Source organism: Pogona vitticeps, chromosome 1, assembly GCF_051106095.1.
Source record: "Pogona vitticeps strain Pit_001003342236 chromosome 1, PviZW2.1, whole genome shotgun sequence".
Classification (NCBI taxonomy): domain Eukaryota; kingdom Metazoa; phylum Chordata; class Lepidosauria; order Squamata; family Agamidae; genus Pogona; species Pogona vitticeps.
The window spans coordinates 230,167,287-230,186,899 of NC_135783.1; the positions used below are offsets into that span (position 1 = coordinate 230,167,287).

A 19,613-nucleotide genomic window follows, 5' to 3' on the forward strand; every position below is an offset into this window, starting at 1 on the left:
TTGTTTTGTGCATGCGTGAAGTCTCAGAACATTCTAGAGCTTAAAAGAAAGACCCTTCGTCTCATCTCCCTCCCAGAGTGCATGTATTGGCACACAAATACCTGAACCTCTCAAGATCCTTTTAGCCACCACTGTGGAAGCTTCTTGGAATGTTCGCTTTGAAGTTTGTCGAGTTAAATTCTTTCAGAATGGATAGCTCTAAATACAGTGGTGCCTCGCTTAACGGGTGCCCCGTTTAGCGAAGAATCCACATAGCGATGAAGGTTTTTCCATCGCTTTTTGCATCGTATTGCGATTTTTCCTATAGGGAAAAATCGCATTACGATGATGGCTCCCCCCCCATCATCGCAAATGCTCCATTTTTGCAGAGCTTGCGATGGGGGGGGGGAATCCCTCATCTCAGAAAAGAACTGGAGCCCTCTTCCCGGCTCCAGCTCCTCCCCCTCCCCGCTTTACAGCTGACGGGCGGGAAGCTGCAGCTGCTCTTAGAAGCTTGCCTAGCAGCTAAATAGGCAGTGTAAAAGCACTGCCGAAGCCTCTGAAAGCGGGGCTTTGCCAGGGTGGGGGTGGGTGGGTGGGTGTCAGGGACAGGCCCACCCACCCCCTGCCACCCCCATGGCAAAGCACCGCTTTCAGAGGTGCATTTTTACTGCTTAAATAGCCCCAGGGGGCTTCCGAAAGCGGTGCGAGGGGGGCGGGGGTGGTGGTGGTGGTGAGCCTGTCCCTGCCACCACCACCACCCTGGCAAAGCCCCACTTTCGGAAGCCCCCTGGGGCTATTTAAGCAGTAAAAATGCACCTCTTAAAGCGGTGCTTTGCCATGGGGGGTGGCGTGTGAGGGGGGTGGCGGGGGGGTGGTCCTGTCCCTGACACCCACCCACCCACCCCGGCAAAGCCCCGCTTTCAGAGGCTTCGGCAATGCTTTTACACTGCCTATTTAGCTGCTAGGCAAGCTTCTAAGAGCAGCCGCAGCTTCCCGCCCGTCAGCTGTAAGGCGGGGAGGGGGAGGGGCTGGAGCCGGGAAGAGGGCTCCAGTTCTTTTCTGGAGGGATTCCTCCCTTACCGAGGCGGCGAAAATGGCCGCCCCTATGGAGGATCCTCGCTGAACGGTAAGTTTTTGCCCAATAAGAACGCATTAAACAGGGTTTAATGCATTCTTATGGGCTTTTTTGTTCCATACAGCGATGTTAATCCTGGAACGGATTAACGTCGCTATGCGGGGCACCACTGTATGTTTCTCATCCCTATCTGAACATTCCTTATATTTTAAGAGAAAAAGACAGAAAACTATAAATTTTCATAAATCAAACACTAGGCTTTTAATGACATGTAATAGTTCTTATCATAAGCGGCCATCTCTTTTGAGTGGAGTGACCAGATCTACAGATTTTTAGTTTGTGGTTCATTATTGCTGTGAAAAACCTGCTCCATGTGTTATTCCTTGCCTTGAGAGCCAGCTAGTTGAGTAACTTTCTTTCCATTTGGCATTTTGCCGTATATGAGTAAGCAAACCGTAGAGCCGCAAACCAGTTATTTGCCTGGGAGGAAGTGTCCACACCTGAAAAACTCTTGTCACGGTAGTCTGGCATCTTGTTTCTCTTTGTCCCTCAAAGGAACAGACCTGCAAATCCTGATAGCCAACTTCATCGGTAGACATAAAGAGAAAAACTTCTCTTAGCTTTGGCAAGAAGTTCAGTTAAGCTGAAAAGAATGGTTAGATGAATATAACATAGCCGGGGGGGGGGGGGGTTAATAAAATAATTAAAACAACTTGACCAAATATGCTAAAACCTTGAGTGACCTGATCAGTATAGAAATCATGTCTGCTACATCTTTTTTTTTTAATTTGAGAGAGGCAACATGAACCCAGGGTGACAAAAAAGGAGAATATATTGCAGATGTATTGCCCAAAAATTAGGCAGAGGGGGTGCCTAGCTTAGTTCTCCAGTGAAACGAAAGAACATTTGTTTTGGATGTCTTCAAAAAAAGTTCTTTTTCTCACATTTTGGGCTGGGATGAAGTCAGGAAAATGCTGATGGTCATTAAAAGGCTTTGCCCATCTCTGCCAGGTTTCTCAAATCCTGTTTGGTGGGGGTTTCTCGAATCAGGTTGGGTAGATGGCATTGTAGGAGTACTAGAAATGCTTGCTGTTCTAGGATTTTGTAACTGTAGGTAAATTGATGCAGAAAGACAACATTGTAATACAGCGTTTTTCAAAAATTGCTGTTTCATTTGGGATTTTTAGAAAGCGAAGAGGGTTATTCAGAAAGAAGGATATACTGTAAATCACCTAAATAATAAATAAGTGACTGTGATACAACTGTTGTTTATACTGTCCAGTGTTTCTGTTGGCTTAGTTCAGACATGCCAAACAATAGTTAAGGAAACTTAATTGGCTTCCTCTGAATTACAGGAGTGCATGTCTGTGTGATGCACAAATCTCATTTGAATTAACAAACACTGCTTTTTCTAGATGTTGAAGGAAGTGCAGGAGGGAGGGATCAAAAAAATCTCTCTCATTTCACTAATGGGAATATTTCTGTCAGCTGAGAAACCGACTTGGATTTCACTTTTAAGTTTCCAAATGCAGCAAAGAGTCTTGTGGCATCTTAAAGAGCAATAAGTTTAGAATCTGAGCTAAGCTTTTGCAGATTGCAACCCACTTCATCAGAGGTAAATAAAACTTGGCCAGAAAAAAATTTAGGGAGCCACAACATTTTCTGTTTTTTTTTTCCTGCAACAGGCTATCACATTTACCCCACTGGAAATTTCTGAGTTTTCAAGATGCTTCAGGTTTCTTACCTCTGTAATTTCTACCAACAGTGGGTCTGCATATTTTCTTAAAAACTGAGGAGAAATGTACATAAAGATATGCATGCAACCATGCAGGTTTCAAAGACAAACTATATATACGTATTTACAGAAAGCTCATTGAATAACATAGTAAATAATTCTTACAGGTCCTCCTTCAGTGCCGGCTAGACCGTGTGATAAATAGGCTACATGAAGTATTTAAGGGTATGAAGGATAAAGAATTGGAGGAGGCATTTATATCAGGTAAACCTTCTGAAGCACAACACTATTTTTCATTTTAAACAATACTACTTTCATTTTATGAAAGACAATAGCCAGATCACCCTTGCCAGTTTATGCTTGCATGAGTAGAATGTGTATGTATGGGTGGCAAATTTCCACTCATTAAAGAGACACTGATTGCATTCCTCAGTGATCAGACATTGCCCAAGAACACAATCAGCACCTCATTAAGGAGTGGCCATTTGCCGCCAAGACTTCCACAATTTCCTTTTCACAAATGTAGATTGGCAACATGTTCTGTAGAATCACAGCAGCCCAGAAAAGATGCCTGAACATGTGATGGTGGTGAATGAGATCTTCCATAGTAAAACCTTACATATTTTTGTACATGGAAAAAGCTCAGGGAGATCCTGCTATGAAAAGGTGGCTTCTGTAGCCTAGCCTTGCAGGACAGTAATTGTGCCATACCTTCCTGTCCTCTATTGCTGAGCCTCACCTCACAGGTACTGAAACAGCAATAGTAGGGGGAAAGGTCTAAATTGCTTTGTTCCAAAAAAAAAAAAAAAAGGCAAAGGGGATACATCAATAGATGGGGAGAGGACATTTTCCCTTCTTCCAAGCTGCCAGGGCCAAGATGTGGTACAGCATGTGAGCAATGACTTTCTGCAATTCATTTTAAATGGAGTAGCACATGTGTGCCAGCCCCCGCCATCAGTGTGCTCTTGATTTTAAGATTGATCCTTGTCTGTCCTGTGCAACAGAATGCAGCAGCTTCAAAACAATCAGCACAGCAGCCATGGGTGAAGAGAAGAAAGTGTCTTTTTTACTGACTGGAAATCGCATATTGCCTTCTGAATTCCCCACATACAATCCACCTCGATGGGCTGATGATCTGGTAGGTCCTCCTGTGGCACTCGACAATGATGTATATTTTGCTTAAAGAAGAAGGACCACTCTTTCATATCTTGGTCAACTGCTTCCTGTAATTACAACATTGGCATTAAAATGTTTGCCAGCACCAGTAGGTGAGCAGCAAAACAACAAGATCATCCTTTGAACTTGACTGAATATCCCACTGCCACTAAATTAGATCATGAAAATTAGTATGGATGTTAATGAGAATACTTGAGGGACAGATGAAGGAGAGAAGGAAAATGTTTTTGAGGTAAAGGGAGAGACAGGAGATCCAACAGAGAATGAAAATGGGTCTTCATATCCACCCACCTTCTAGCACATCCGTCCTCAGTTGGTTGTTACCCTTTCATTCATGGAAGCTTTGGCCCTTAGAGAATGGATAAAGAGAATTGGATACAACTCACCATTAATAAAGAGATTAAAAGAAGCAGTAAGTGTGTGTTGTGTCCCTTGTGGGCCTCCATTGTGTATTGGAGATTTTATTTGGTAGCTGCATTAATGTCCTTATTTGTTTCAGGCACCAGAGGTTCTTGGCATCGTTCCTATCCAGTCTGCAAAAGTTAAGATCAAACAGCTTCACCACTTCTATGAACTAAAGGTAGAACTTTTTGTTCATGAAGGCCATTCTCTGTTTTCCTCAATGCACTTTGTTGTAGAAGGCAGATCTCAGAAAAGTTATAATCTCTGGTACCAACAGCTTCTCAGATGGCAAGTTGCTGTACTGGCTGAGGGATCTAAGAGCTGTGGGCCGCCAATACTCAACTTTTCAGTGCAGTGGTAGAAAAGGTTAGATATTAAGATAAAGCATGTTCAAGAACAGATAAGTGGCAATGGCCTGTTTCCAGATCTTCCAGGGAAATCTTTTTAATGTGTTGATCTAGAAATCCTTCCTACTTTAAAGTGCCTTATTTATACAGTGTTATTTGAAGACATGTGAATTACACTGAATAAACTATTTCCTATACATTCATTTAGAGAAATTCATTTGCTTATTGGCAAATTTCTGGAGTCTTACAATCTTTTCAAAATTTTTGTTCCAAGGTCCCTCAGCATTTTAGCCTCATGGGATATCAACCATTCTGTACACACCATGCAGCAACCAGTTACAAAGTTCCAAAATACTCTCAAACTCTGAGGACAGGAGCAGAGGTAAAAAGTCAGTCCAACATGACTGTTTTCCTTCAGTTGCTTCTTCCTTGTTTTTGTTTCAACCTTTAGTGGTGTCAGGGTGGCTTTCCAAAGTATTTACTTTCTGCTTTCTGTCAGGAAGAACTAATTCCAGTAATACCTGCTTCAGAAGAAAAGCTGCCTCCCGACTTGACTACGCAAGAGGATGGACTTACAACCTCCCTGTTAAACCTTAAAGCTCCCGAAGCTTTATTACATCCTCCAAGCCACCATCCTCTCCAAGTTTTTGTGAGTTAATATTGAACAAGTCTCGGAAACTGGCCTTCAAGGAAGAATAAAGAACATAATATGTAGTTAGATTGTTGGTGCAGAATTTGAGGGCAGTGGCCTTCGATCTCTTCCACACAAAAGACCTCACTCTTGGGCATAACATGAAAATTAAGCTTTTTCAGTTGGGATTAATATACTAGAATTCAAATTCCAGGTATGAGGAATTCCCTTCTTTGGAATTGGACCAAGATTTTTAGCTGAGAGAGAGAGAGAGGCAAAGACAGACAGACAGACATAAATTATTCTTATATCCCATCTTTCTTCTACGCTGTTTCACCGAAAATAAGACCTAACCCAGAGGTGTCCAACCTTTCACCTTCCCTGGGCCACATTAGAAGATGACAATTTGGTTTGGGCCGCACATAAATTTGGTTTGGGCCGCATGGGGGGCAGCCCTAGCCTTCCTCCGCAGCCCACTCCAAGTGCGCTTACCAGCAGCTGCGATCTCAGACAGCAGAGGCTGCCAGCTTTGACTCCGGTGGCTTTATGGGGCCAAGAGGGGGTCCACCTATAGATGGGGATGGCGCAATGCAGTCATGCAGCTCCCCTCCCCTCCCGCTCATTCCTTCCCTCTCCCCCCCCCCCCCCGTTGTGACGTGCCCCGGCCGCAAGCACCAGCAGTGTAACTTGAAACTTTGGAATTTATTTAAAAATAAAAAATTGCACTGGGCTGCATTACGAGCCGACATGGGCCGCATGTGGCCCGCGGGCCACGGGTTGGACAAGCCTGACCTAACCCCAAAATATGCCCCAGTTAAGTGAAACCCTGCCCTCCACCAATGTGCACCAACCAGAAGAAGACATGACTGTCTTTGAATAACCATAGATTGTTGTACATGAAAATTTTTTTAGCATACCCTGATAATAAGCCCTAATGCGTTTTTTGGAGCAAAAATTAATATACGCCCCTGTCTTATTTTCAGGGAAATACGGTAATACTGGAACACTGCACAACTAACAATACAAAATACTGTCAACTGTAAAAGTGAAATATGAACATCCCTAAAATGAAGGCATTAAAATGCAGTAAAACAGAAACAATAAAGTTGCCTCAGGACTGCACCAAACACTCATCAATTTTCCAAAAGCTGAAGAATAAGAATGTTTTCAATTGTTGTTTGAAAGAGTTATTTATGTAGACAAACCTAACATCACCTGGGATGATGCTCCACAGACAGCGCACCACTATCTAAACAGCTAAAAAGTGGTGACCACAATGTACACCCACAATTTTTGTGATGTATTTGTTCAGTAAGCCTTGGAAAGATTTTGGTTTCAGTGTCACTTTTTGTTTTGTTTTCAGAATCCTAGTCCAGGATTGCATGAATTCAAGGCACCCTTCTCTTATACGGAAAGCAGCATTGAATATCATATTTGCCCATTTCCGAAGTATGCCCTTACCAGGAAATATCCACTAAAATCCAGTATTCCAGCCATGCAAAAGAATTTTTTCGATCACAGGGTAAGAGTGAATATTTAAAGTCATTGCAGCTGGAAGTTTTGTTTGCTTGGATTGATAGTTGTTTTTCATAATGGGTATATCATTGTGCTTATTTCAGGAAGTGATTCATGGAGTAACTAACTGGAAAAAATTCCCAGCGGTTATCAATTCAACTTTACCTAATGTACCAGCTCTGACTGGCCCACCAGTACCATTCTGGTAAGAAACAGGAGTCATGTTTGCTTAAGCAAAGCCATAGGAGCAATTCTTATCAATGCCTTTATCTCTTATCCCCAAGTGACTCTTTTCCATTTGATGAGAGACAGCAATGGAAAGAACATGGAGAGGGTTCCTAAGTACAGTGGGGGGAGGTCTGGTATAGGTGGACCCTGACAGGGAGCAGATGGCCCTTCCTGAGGCATCCCTGCGTACTGATATGCTACTTTTCTTATGCAGGTTTTCTAATGGATTAAAAGATTTTACAGTTTATACATTTTTAGCCATTCATGCCGTTACAACATACGTATGCCTGGTTTTGTACGCATTTTATTGCTGGGAAAGTGGCCACAGGCTTTGCACATTTATGGATTTCCAAGGCAAGATGTGCTTTGTTGTGTGACAATTTGCATTAGGAGTAGAATAGACCCTTTCATCTAAACTGATGGCCCAATAATGTTCTTTCCATTCCTGCCCTGCTTTTGAGCCAGTGAGGGAAAAGGAAGATGATTGTTGAGCTGTTAAGAGTCTTGCTCAGCAAGTTGTGGTCACTGTTTATGAGCCCTTGAGGTGGGCTGACTGGGATCAATACAAGCAGTGGCTCAAAGAGGCAATGGCCCCTTTGTGAACGTGTGCTTGGCAGCTGACATGCCAAGAGTCCACATAGTTATAGGTCAAAGTTAAAGGAGACTAAAGATGTAAAAGATGGGGGTGAGGAAGAGAAGGCGGTGTGGTGGGCTTGGTAGCATTTATTTTCTTGGTTTGCTTTCCTTTTTATAACATTTTCAATAAGAATAAAGTGGGCAGTATGTAGTCAGCATTTCAATATATAGCATGCTCTTTATTTTTCTTCAGAAAAGAATGGATGTAGACATTGATGCCAGGAAAATATACCAGATACGACGTTTTTGTATACCTTTGTGGTGGTAGAGCTCATACAGTTTACATACTCTCTTCTTGTGTATCATGGATTTATATGTTCCACAGCACTGATCCCTATAATGAAGACATGATTCCAAAATCTGGACCTCCAGTTCTGGATGGCTTATCAGAGCAAGACAAGGAAAATGTCATCGATGAGTAAGTTTCCTCTCTGCTCTCTGTTAAAATAATTTTGAGGCAGAGCTTGAATACAAAGCGCAACCACAAATACAAATTTATATAAATATATGTTTTTTTAAAACCATCATATGTGTTTGTGCTTGTGTGTGTGTATGAATTCACACACACATGCCCATGATTGAAAGTTTGTGAGATAGCTTTCATATATGCAGTACTTGCATTTCTATAAACTGAAAGTAATACGTTAATCTCCTATGTGGCCTCAAAACAGCATAAAAATGAAATGTCTTTTAATTTTTAGAGAGACAGAAGGAGAGGCTGCTATTTTACTTACACCAGAGATGACAAGAGCTGAATTTCCACAGATTGACCTTGCAGCAGATGACAGCAAAACTAAATTACAAAAAGAGGGAAGGTATGCCTGCTTCTATTAAAATCTCAGGCTCATAGATGAACATCTGCTGTGCTTCTCCATATGCTGGACCAAGTTTCTAGGAGTGGGTCTTTTAGATCAGCTCTTCACTTGATGCAAGAAATCTGGAACAAGTGCTTTCCTGAAGAGATAGCTGGCCAATGTTTGCTTGAAGACTTTGAGCTAATGGTATAGTTCAGCTGGGATGGTGGATCTATCACGCTCACAAGGTAGCTTCGGCCAGTGGTTCTCAACCCAATGTTTCAGACCAACTTATAGAATCCATTACCAGTGATTATCCTGGCTGAGGCTTCAGGGAATTTAAAACAAAGCTTCAGCTCAACAGGCCTAGATAAACTGTAGACTACCATACCACTTTGCATTTGGAAGGAAAGAGAATGTTTACGGTACGGCCATCTTTAGCAATCACTGAGTTATTTCAGTAGATGTTACATTATTAATCCATAATCCTTAGAATGCTTCTGCCCTTAGTTGAAAAGAAACTGCAACCGAGCTCAAAATTGGTACTAGTTGTGGAGTTTTACCAAGCTGGCTAAAGGGGAAACTTTCAAGTTGTACAGAGCTGTCCTGTTTTAAAAATAGTACCTTTCAGTTCAAATGCTTCCAGCTGGCATGCCTAGATTTCCATAATAAAGTAATAATGTTGGTAATTGAATTGATAATATTGATAAAGGAACTTTGCCTAGCCAACCATGGGGCTAATTAAGCTTGTCCATTCTTAAGTTCAGTCTCTCAAAGAGGATAGTGCGAACTGGACTTCAGAGTGTGATCTTCTGATTAGTTTCATTCATCTGAATTAGTCCATTAACATATTGTCAGCAAATAAATGAATGCATTTGATTTTTTCCAAAGAGCTGGGGGTGATTAAGACTGAGGCCATGGGCCTGCCAAATACAGTGGTGCCTCGCTTAACGATTGCCTCGTTTAGCGATGAATTCGCATAACGATGTGTTTTTTTTAGAAAATACTATGCATCGCATAACGATATTTCCTATGGGCGATTTTCGCTTAGCGAAGTTTGGGACCATGCTTCGCATAACGAATGCGATTTTAGGTCCCCTGCTTCACTTAACGATGTTTTTTTTCCAATTAAAAAAGTGTCTTAGAAGGGTCAAAAACGGTTCTAAATGCTTGGATTTGTTAGCCGACCCCTTAAGTCATGTGCAAACCTGATTTGGCTTTGATCTGACTTTTCGTTAATTTTTTGTGAATTTTTTTTTTTTTTGGCCCATAGGAACCAATGGACCTGTCAAAATCTGACAGCTCCATGCTTTCCTATGGGGGAGAAAACAATTTACAAAAAATTAACGAAAGTTCAGATCAAAGCCAAATCAGGTTTGCACACAACTTAGGGGGTCCTCTAACGAACCCAAGAATTTAGAACAGTTGCTGAGTCTTCATTAATTTTTGTGAATTTTTTCTTCCCCCATAGGAAATAATGGAGCTGTCAGATTTTGACAGCTGTCAAAAGTTGGGGGGAAAAAATTCACCATAAATTAATGAAAAGTCAGATCAAAGCCAAATTAACTTTTGCATCCGTTTTAGAGGGTGCAGAAGCTAATCCAAGCATTTAAAACCATTTTTGACCCTTTTATGACACACTTAATTTTGCAAAAATTGACTTCGCAAAGCCATTAAAATGTAGAGTCAGCTTCAATACATTCCAATGGAGGATACATTGTTTCGCTTAGCGATGTTTCCTATGGGTTTTTTCGCTTAACAACGGCAATCCGTTCCAATTGGAACGGATTAACCGGTTTCCAATGCATTCCTATGGGAAATGGTGTTTCGCATAGCGATGGTTTCACATAGCGATTTTTTTTTTAACCAATTAACATCGCTATGCGAGGCACCACTGTACCTCCTTCTGGCCTGCTGCCACCCCACCCAAAGCTGCTGTGCAGATAGTGGGGAAAACTGTATATAACAACACATTTGGTTGTGATGATGGTAGGAAGGTCATAGGGATTTTGGTACAGATAGCAATCCCTTCTGTATAGGTCATGGTCCCGCTTCTGCTTTTCCCTTGGCTACTGGTTTAAAACTTGTCCGACAAATCAGATGCTCATATGTTAAACATACTGATTGATTTGTCCCTTAGACTTACTGAAATCAGGTAGACCTTACTTCTGTAGGAGCAGGCTGTTAGTATTTTCCTTTCTCTTTCTAGTGACATAAATGTGGAACCTAAAGTTGCTTCCTGTATGTCTCTGAATACTGCAGTACCTGTCTCCCGGTAAGTGAATAATGTGCATTGAATTGTTTTGCTAATATGTTGTTCTTATACGCCATCAAGTCACCTCTGACTTGCAGCAACCCTTTAAGGTTTTTAAGTGTGTGGGATGTTCAAGGTGTAGGTTACTATTGCCACCCCCAGTGAATTTCATCGACTGAGTAGCAGTTTGAATACAGGAAGTGACCTAATGATGACAACTATTGTGAGAGCCAGTAGATAGTATGTTGATTATGTGTGAACTGTTGTTGGTGAAAGATAATCCTACTTATTTCAGTAGCCTCCTTAGTGGGTGCCTTATGAATTAATGAAATTCAACTATATTTCATTAGTGCAAACATACCATTCCATACTTTAATTTTCTCAAGGCAATTTCAGACTGTCTCACATATTAGATAGACTATGTATGGGCATGACAGTCTAAATAAGATAATTTCTCAATGTAGACTTTGAAGTATGCCTTACCTCATCTGGCTTATTTCTGGTGACTGTTGTATCTTACTGATTTACATCACTGTAATTATTTTACATTCAATTTAAACAATCAGTTTAATTGCTTATTCTTTTTCAGAGATGTAAGGGACGTTGTGGATTGGTATGTTCAAACACAGAGTAATATATTTGGGAAAAGGATTCAAGAAAGTATGGAGAAACTGAAAGAAAAGGCAATTAGAAAGGACCTGGTTTTAGACTAACTACTCTCTCTTTGGAATAGTCTGAGCTTGGGGGAATCTATTTTCATGTGTCAAATTTTCTACATTTTTATATAGCATAATTTATTTTGAAAATACAAGTCATATATTATTACAAAAAGTGAGTACACAAATCAGATATTCTTTTAAATGAAACATGCTATGTTGGCATTTCTCCTTGGTAATGCTTTTTTATACGTCAGAAGATGGATTATGAGCACATGAACAGTTTTCTGGTGCTTCACTTACTAGCACAGAGAAGGACTGAAAGAAATTATAAATAAATAAATAAATATCAATAGCTGAGTATCATCATTATTGTGTTTATTATTTTACAAAAATGTTAACTCTGAGAAATCTTCTGTCTGGTCTTTCAACAACCATTTGTTGATATGTGTATATTTGTCCAAGCACAGCTTTAACCCATACTTTACACCTGTGCACGATACAAAAAATATTTTTATACGACTTTCTGTGCCATGTTGTATGAGAGCATTTATAACTTTCAGATAAAATGTGGAGATACAATTTGTGATTGTTGCCTTTTGCTATATTGTGTTACTATGGCAATTATAAACTGGTTTAGAAGTTAGCTCTAGATGAGGCATATTTTAGTCTACATGGTTCATGGCTGTCTTTGAGCAGGGGTAGGGGGTTATTTGTGTTCTGCCTTCTGCCTTCTACTCACATTACTTAGTATTTACTACATTTGATGACTAACACCTGGATGTAGGTACAAACTGCACTGAAAAGTATAGCATTTTACAATGATGCAAAGGATTAAGAAATTCCGTGATAGCATATCTGTGATGTGTGGGTTGCAGTCCTCAGATAGTGGGAACATGTTGAACCTTCCTTTAGGGATCTTGAAAATGGGGCAGTTTATCCGCTTTGGGTCACTTGTTGGGAGAAATGCAGCATCACCATAATAATAATAATAATAATAATAATAATAATAATAATAATAATAATAATAATAATAATAATAATAATAATAATAATAATAATAATAATAATAATAATAATGTTTAAACCTCATTCTTAAGTGACAATCCAGAAAAGATAGGAGAAATCTTAAAGGCTAGTCCCCGTGGTCATCAGTTGTTGTCATGTTTTCCTAGCAATGCAAGCTAGCATGTTCATTGTCCTGTGCAGTTGCCAAGAGTACTGTAGTCAAAATGAGTCATAGGCACACCCCGGTGAAGGATTCTTGGCCCTGTCTGTCAGAAGATACTGTCCAGCTATTCTACCCTTAATAGCTTTTCTCTGATGTTGTTCTGTGTGGTCAAACTTTCAAAGTAAGTGAGATAAGGAGTGGTTTTACTAGTTCCACATCCCCAGTGAGTTTCCATGACTGAGTAGGGATTTGAACCCTGGCCTCTTGAGTCCTAGTTGGTCATTCTGTCTGCTGCACCAAACTGGGTATCCTTTCTCTGATAAGGTGAGAAAAAAGCACGCAGTAGTTGCAAACTGAAGATGAAGGCTGGATCTCTTGTAAAATACCATGAACGAGGCAAGGTGAGTGTATAGCAACACCCTCATCAGGAAGCAACTTTAGAGCTTAATTTTCATGATCATCAGTGACAAGATACACTTATCCATTCCACCAGTGGCAGATTTTCACAAGTTAAAAATCCAGCCCGGGTTCCTGTAAGAATAATGGCATCCATAAGTAATGCAAGTGATTAGTGCACAAGAGATGGCACATTTTCACATTATCTGTATATTGGCACTTAAAATGCAGAACCATAGATCAGTTTTAAATCTCCAGGTTTGGTCATGGGCATCTCTAGGTAAGGGCTCTAAGGGAGAAAACAGTCTTCACTGGCATAGTTACATGGGGTTTAATAGTGGTTCATTTGCTAGCTCAGGACTGTATACACCTGAAGACCACTCTGCAGAACTGGAAATTGTACTGAATTTCTCTTTGCATTAGTTCTAGAAATTCATTTCTGCTAGTGTAACAAGGTTACTGCTGCCACATTGACACTGTTGGGTTCAGCTATTGTTGCCCAGGCAGAAGTCCATTCCTCTTATCAAGCAAAGACCCTCCAGTCTTCTTTGCTTCCCCAGTGATCTGCTCCTGCCTAAACCCTGATGGCTCGCCATGCCGAGCCATGGTTTCATGATCCTTGCCACAGTAGCTACAGAGGTGCTGCCGGAAACCATGAAGAACAATTTGGAAGTTACACTTCAAACTTTCTGGAAAGCATTGGATTGGGGAAGGCTGGAGTATAACATACTGACTACCAAAGTGTATTACGAATGGACTCACAGTCTGAATGAGTATAAATTGCTACCAGCTATACATATTCACGTGTTCAACTTGTCCTTTTTCAGTTCGTGGAATGTTAGGCGCTTTCTGCCATGAGTGTGATTTTGACATGAGATTGTCTTTGTAAGAAATGCATCTCTAGAGAGAGACTGTGATGTATCCTAACAAATGCTCTCACTAGACACACATTAAAAGTTTCTCTTTTGCCCCAAGCTTGCACTGTTTTGAAAACACTGAAAATATCCTTTTTTCAAAAAATGTAATCTCACCCACTGCTTTAGAGCCTGAGCAATCCCAAACAACCAGCATAAGAACATTTTGTTTCCCTGTCTGCAAAGCGTTAATGCCATCTTAATGCAGAAGTGATCAATTGTTAAGGGGATAGAATGACCCATACAAGTCAGTCTTTTGAGTTCTTTAGGACTAACTTGCTTGTAGCAGGAGGTGGAATTGCAATAAGGTTTGTCAGATTAGTTTTAGGGATCTGAAGCCTACACTACAATTTCAGTAAGGTTTTCCTCTACAATATGTTCTCAGAATTACTGTTACTGTATCCATCTTCTGTTGCAATATTTGTCTTAAACATTAGGCGGCAGCAACAGCAAATGAACTGAATTTTTTATAAAGCAAGTTAAACACGTTGGGCATTACCTGGGTTTGATGGCACCTTGGATAATTCAGTGTTCACAGATGGTATAAAAAGCCCACCTCCATGTATAAACTGCTGAAAATAGTCAAGTCTTGTAATGGAGATGCTCCATTGGACACAACCCAATTTTTAAGGTAGAGGAAATTCTGAAAATAAATACAATGTCCAAAATTATAGTTGGCTTAATCCATATGGAGAGTCATCTAAATCTGTAAAGACATAAAGCAACCTTAGTACGTGACCAGATGAATATGTTGATATCAAAATTCTGTTAATCAGCAAGGACAGCACAAGACATTTTGCTGTCTGAGTAGCATATGGTGTCCCCAACCCTATCAAATTAAGGTTTGTACAGTGAGCCAACCCAATGTTAACACATGAGGCAGGAAGTCCAATAAGTTCTGCACATTCCTGGCAGTAAAAATTAAACACATTAAATAGCAAACCATTTAAGTAGCATTTCATGATGCTGAAATGTGCTGCCCCGAGGCTGTAGCTTTACTCTGCCCAATGTCAGGGCCAGCCCTGCACAACAGCGTTGCAGCCCGTAAAGCAACTTCTCTTGCAGGCTAAATAGAATCTGTTTTCTGCTTCTAACCAAGCAGTTAAGCTTCATTTAACTCCACATATTTTTAAGAAAGGTGTCAACTTATGGCTCACTAGATGTTTTTGACTCCATTTCCCAGAAGATTCAGTCATCACGGCCAAAAATAGGAGATTGTGTGAGTTGTAATCCCAAATATCCAGAAAAGCAAATTGGCCACAAATTCGATTACCTGTCATAGGCTAATACATTTATCAGGCCAACAAAAACAGCAGCAAAAAGTATGCAAAAATCTAGAGCAGTAAGTCTCTAACTTGGTGTTATTTGAGTATAGCTTCTAGAAGTACTAATTGGCATAGTCAGTAGTCAGGCCTTCTCTGTACTTAAGTCCACCAATGAAAATTCCTATGTTTCTAATATTCCATTCAGAAATGCATATTCAGTGGGCTAGAGTCAGATATCCCCTAACTCAGTGGTCCCCAACCGTGGGCCTCCAGATGTTCTTGGACTTCAACTCCCACAAATCCTGGCCAGCAGAGGTGGTGGCGAAGGCTTCTGGAAGATGTAGTCCAAGAACATCTGGAGACCCAAGGTTGGGGACCACTGCCCTAACTATATGTGAATTTAATCTATTTTCTTGATCTACAGTTATTTGTTGTGTGCATGACAGTGTTCCTAGTAGAAACTATTTTCTTATTGCCATTTCATAATCTATATTGTATGCTAATTGTAGGAGAGTTGATCCTATTTTGTTATCAGCCATGCTTATTGGGAGCCATGGCACATTTGAAGGGGGGTACAGACTGGAAGCAATTCTTCATACACCACCTTATAAGTTTTGTTACATGACTTATACAGTCTTAATTTGGCCTATATTTATTTCATAATTGAGTTCATGGCCATGGCCCAAAAAAGGTTGAGAATGGCTGCATTAGACTAATGTTCCTTTAGTTGCTTTGGACAGCAACACCAAAAGTCGTAACTAGCATGGCAGATGTTTATGAACTGTGGAAGTTTAAGGGATTATTGGGAGGATTTGCTTATTGTTTTAAGAACAACCTTTTAATAATTAACTTTATTAAGACCAAACTATTGGCTGCCATAAAGGTTAGATTTTCCTGATCTTTGAAGCATAGCAGATTAGAACAAATTGACTCCTATGAATATCTAGTCATATGATTCCATGTGGCTTTCAGACGGTGGACACATGGGAAATATGTTAAGGCGAAGGTGGGACAAAGTGTGGGAGCAATAACCCACCTTTAATTATTTTTTCTTTTTTCTTCATGAAAGATGAGGAACTGTTGCTGCCAACAGATATGTGATTGTGTCCATTTTCCTTTACCTCCCTCTTTAAGGATTCCATTGAAGAAGAGTGCGGTATACTAAAGTCTTCTAATAAAACTTGTTTATTGTTTAACATATTCTCAGTTGTATGCATATTTTGTTTGCTTGCTTCAGGTTTCAACAACAGGTCATAACTTTTAACTTTCTTAAAATCAGAAAACTTCATTGTAAAAAAAGGGGAGAAGAACTTGGTGCTTTTCGAACCCATTTGGACTCAGTGCCCCACATTGGGGTCGTATGCTTTGAAGGTTTTATTTCCAAGGGTGGTATATCCAACCCATTTGCGGCTCCCATACCTTCTGGCCTGGGTTTTGTCTCAGGCATGGTCTGAATGGACTGGGTCCACTGGATCTCCCAGGGTTCACTATACATTGTCCTAAGTTCAGCAGAAGAAGGCCTGAAATCAGAGGGGTTAAATTACAGCTGAGAAAAATGCTGGGCAATTAGTATCACAGACAGTTGAATCACTGCCAGATTCTCCTCCCCCACTACCCAGAGTGAGAGATAAACTTTGGCGGAGACTCACAACAGGGAGGTCTGAGGCTTGCATGAATGCTTCTCACAAGAACATCAGGTCGACCAGTCCTGAGTTTTAACAGGATGGAATGTTTCCAGAAATTAGATCATTGTTGCTGCTATATAATTTATACTCAGAGGCTTGGAAGCTCATGGAAGTAACAAGTCAATTCCCTGGCTCCTGTCCACACTCCTGCTTATCTTGAACCTTGCTCTCTTGACCCTTGGCTTTTGGACTCTGACTACGGTTTGTGTTCTGGCTTTGACAATTTGGCATCTGTTTTGTATCTCCCAGACTTCTGACCTTGGACTGGCTTATTGGACTTTCGCCTGCTGAATCCCCTAGGAATGTGACATACATCCTCTCCGCTCTCTCTGCTGCTCCTCTCTTCTAACCCAAGCTTTATATTCTTTCCGTTGTTTTCTCTCTTCCATTTCCCCCCAGTAAGGTGGCTTTCCATATGTCTGCCTACTCCACTCCTTTTCTGCATGCTCACGGAGTACTCTGAACTCTACCCATTCGCCCATCCACAGGTCCTCTTGTACTATTTCCACTAGATCCTCCTTTTCTGTTCCTCTCCAACATGCTTCTTCTTCCCCCTCTTCTCTCTCCCTCCCTTCTCTCTCCCCCTTTCCCACCCTTTCCCACCCAATTAGTGCCCTCTGGTGCCTCAGTTTTTATCTCTAACTGCTTTAATCCCCTTTCAATGAGTTTTGTCCCTTTTTCTCCTTCTCTTGACATACGATGCACCCTACAGAGTCTCCTCACAAGATATCAGGGTTTTTAAAGCCAAAATTATATCTCTGTTTCTTTTTTGGTTGCAAATCTAATTTCTTAATTTATGACGTCCCCAGGTGTGTTGCTGCAGCTGTCTGTTCTCAATCTGGAAACAGGTTTAGGGTCTGTCAACTTTTTGGCTTGGATTTATTCTATATATTTTTTTCCTTCTGCTATTGCCACTAAACCCTTGACATCCTGGTATCAAAGATTATATCCAACTCTTATGGATCACCCTGGCTTGAAGCCTGAGGTTCACAAAATTATCAGAATGAGTATTTCTCCTTCACATATGTTATCCATGGAAAGGGTGCCAAAGGAATAGTTCAACAGAGGTTACTGAATATAAACAATCAAGTGCCTATAGGCATTGCAAGGGAAACTTGTTCTTCTCAGTCACTGGGCTCACCATGACTTCCTCATAAAGATGGAAGATTGCCTAGGTTAGTTAAGCATTCCTAAATTTCTCTTCAGCAAGATTTAATGCTCTTCCTATGATGAATGGACCCATTTTGAGCCTCTATGTAAAAGTGTAGTTATAGTTACCTATAGTTACCCTTTGTGCATGACAGGAGAGGAAGGTGAACACGTTCCATATGCGTTGTCTCCAACACATTTTTTGTATCACCTGGCAGGACAAAGTTCCAAATAAAGTAGTCTTAGAATGAGCTGGGATTTTTAACATGTATACATTACTGAAACAGTGACGTCTACGTTGGCTCGGGCATGTGTGAATGGCTGATGGTCGGATTCCAAAAGATCTCCTTGTATGGAGAATTAGTGCAGGGAAAGAACCCCAGAGGGAGACCACAGCTGCAATACAAGGATATCTGCAAGTGGGATCTGAAGGCCTTAGGAATGGATGTCAACAGATGGGAAACCTTGACATCTGAGCATTCAGTCTGGAAGCAGTGCATCATGGCCTCTCCCAATTTGAAGAGGCACTTGTTCAGCAGGCCGAGGCAAAGAGGCAGTCCCGAAAGCAGCAAAATCAGGGGACAGACTGTATTTGTCTTCGGTGTGGAAGGGATTGTCACTCTCCAATGGGCCTTCTCAGCCACACTAGACATTGTTCCAAGACCTCTATTCAGAGCACATTACCATACTCGAGACTGAAGGATGCCTACCACACAGTTACCTATAACCAGCTTGTGTGAAATGGCATTGTATACTTACATCATGGATATACCCTGTTTTCCCGAAAATAAGACCTAACCTGAAAATAAGACCTAGTATGATTTTTCAGGATGCTCGTAATAAAAGCCCTGCCCTAAAATAAGCGCCAGTTAAGTGAAATCCCGCCCTCCACCATTGTGCAGCATTGTGCAGCAACCAGAAGAAGATGACATAACTGTATTTGAATAAATATAGATTGTTGTACATGAAAATAAAATAAAACATCCTCTGAAAATAAACCTTTAATGCATTATTGGAGCGAAAATTAATATAAGACCCTGTCTTATTTTCAGGAAAACAGCATATATGGGCAGAGTGCTAGTGTGATTGGCATTTGAAGAACCAAATGCTGATTGGTTCGTGTGAGTAGAAAGTTGTGGGAGTAGGGTCTCTGCATCAGTTAAGAGGTGACAACTGAGTTAGAATCAGAGGGAAAAATTCAGATTCAGAGCAATGAGTTAGAAGAGAGCTGAAGAATAACCAGAAGTTTGTTTTAAAGTTAAAAAAGCAAAGCGTGCTGCTTATATACCATCCCATAGCACTTCAAGCACCCTCTGGGCAGTTTACAAGTTAATTATGCAGGCTACACATTGCCCCCCCCCCCCAGTGAGCTGAGTACTCATTTTACTAACCTCGGAAGGATAGAAGGCTGAGTCAACCTTGAGCCGGCTACCTGGGATTGAACCCCAGGTCATGAGCATAGTTTTCGCTGCAGTACAGCAGTTAACCACAGCGCCACGAGGCTCTTAACTAGCAGTGCGTGCTAGCAGTTTATTAAGTTTGAGACAGGAGGAAAAGGCAGGAAAGGAGAGGCAAAAGAGGGTGGAGTTTGAGGCAGGAATA

General features: G+C 40.9%; 1 protein-coding gene across 2 annotated transcripts in view; it reads left to right on the top strand.

Annotated features, from left to right (window-relative positions):
- CFAP221 (cilia and flagella associated protein 221) overlaps positions 1 to 11,786 on the top strand; it is a 32,142-nt gene extending 20,356 nt beyond the window's left edge. For both annotated transcript variants that reach the window (XM_020779591.3, XM_072984687.2), the window contains exons 15-25: positions 2,960 to 3,056; positions 3,797 to 3,930; positions 4,468 to 4,548; positions 4,992 to 5,099; positions 5,217 to 5,366; positions 6,712 to 6,870; positions 6,968 to 7,068; positions 8,053 to 8,145; positions 8,429 to 8,542; positions 10,731 to 10,796; positions 11,365 to 11,786. In XM_020779591.3, the coding sequence (XP_020635250.3) occupies positions 2,960 to 3,056; positions 3,797 to 3,930; positions 4,468 to 4,548; positions 4,992 to 5,099; positions 5,217 to 5,366; positions 6,712 to 6,870; positions 6,968 to 7,068; positions 8,053 to 8,145; positions 8,429 to 8,542; positions 10,731 to 10,796; positions 11,365 to 11,488 (1,227 nt within the window). In that variant the 3' untranslated portion in view covers positions 11,489 to 11,786. The remainder of the gene's footprint in view (positions 1 to 2,959; positions 3,057 to 3,796; positions 3,931 to 4,467; positions 4,549 to 4,991; positions 5,100 to 5,216; positions 5,367 to 6,711; positions 6,871 to 6,967; positions 7,069 to 8,052; positions 8,146 to 8,428; positions 8,543 to 10,730; positions 10,797 to 11,364) is intronic.
- Positions 11,787 to 19,613: the final 7,827 nt, after the last annotated feature.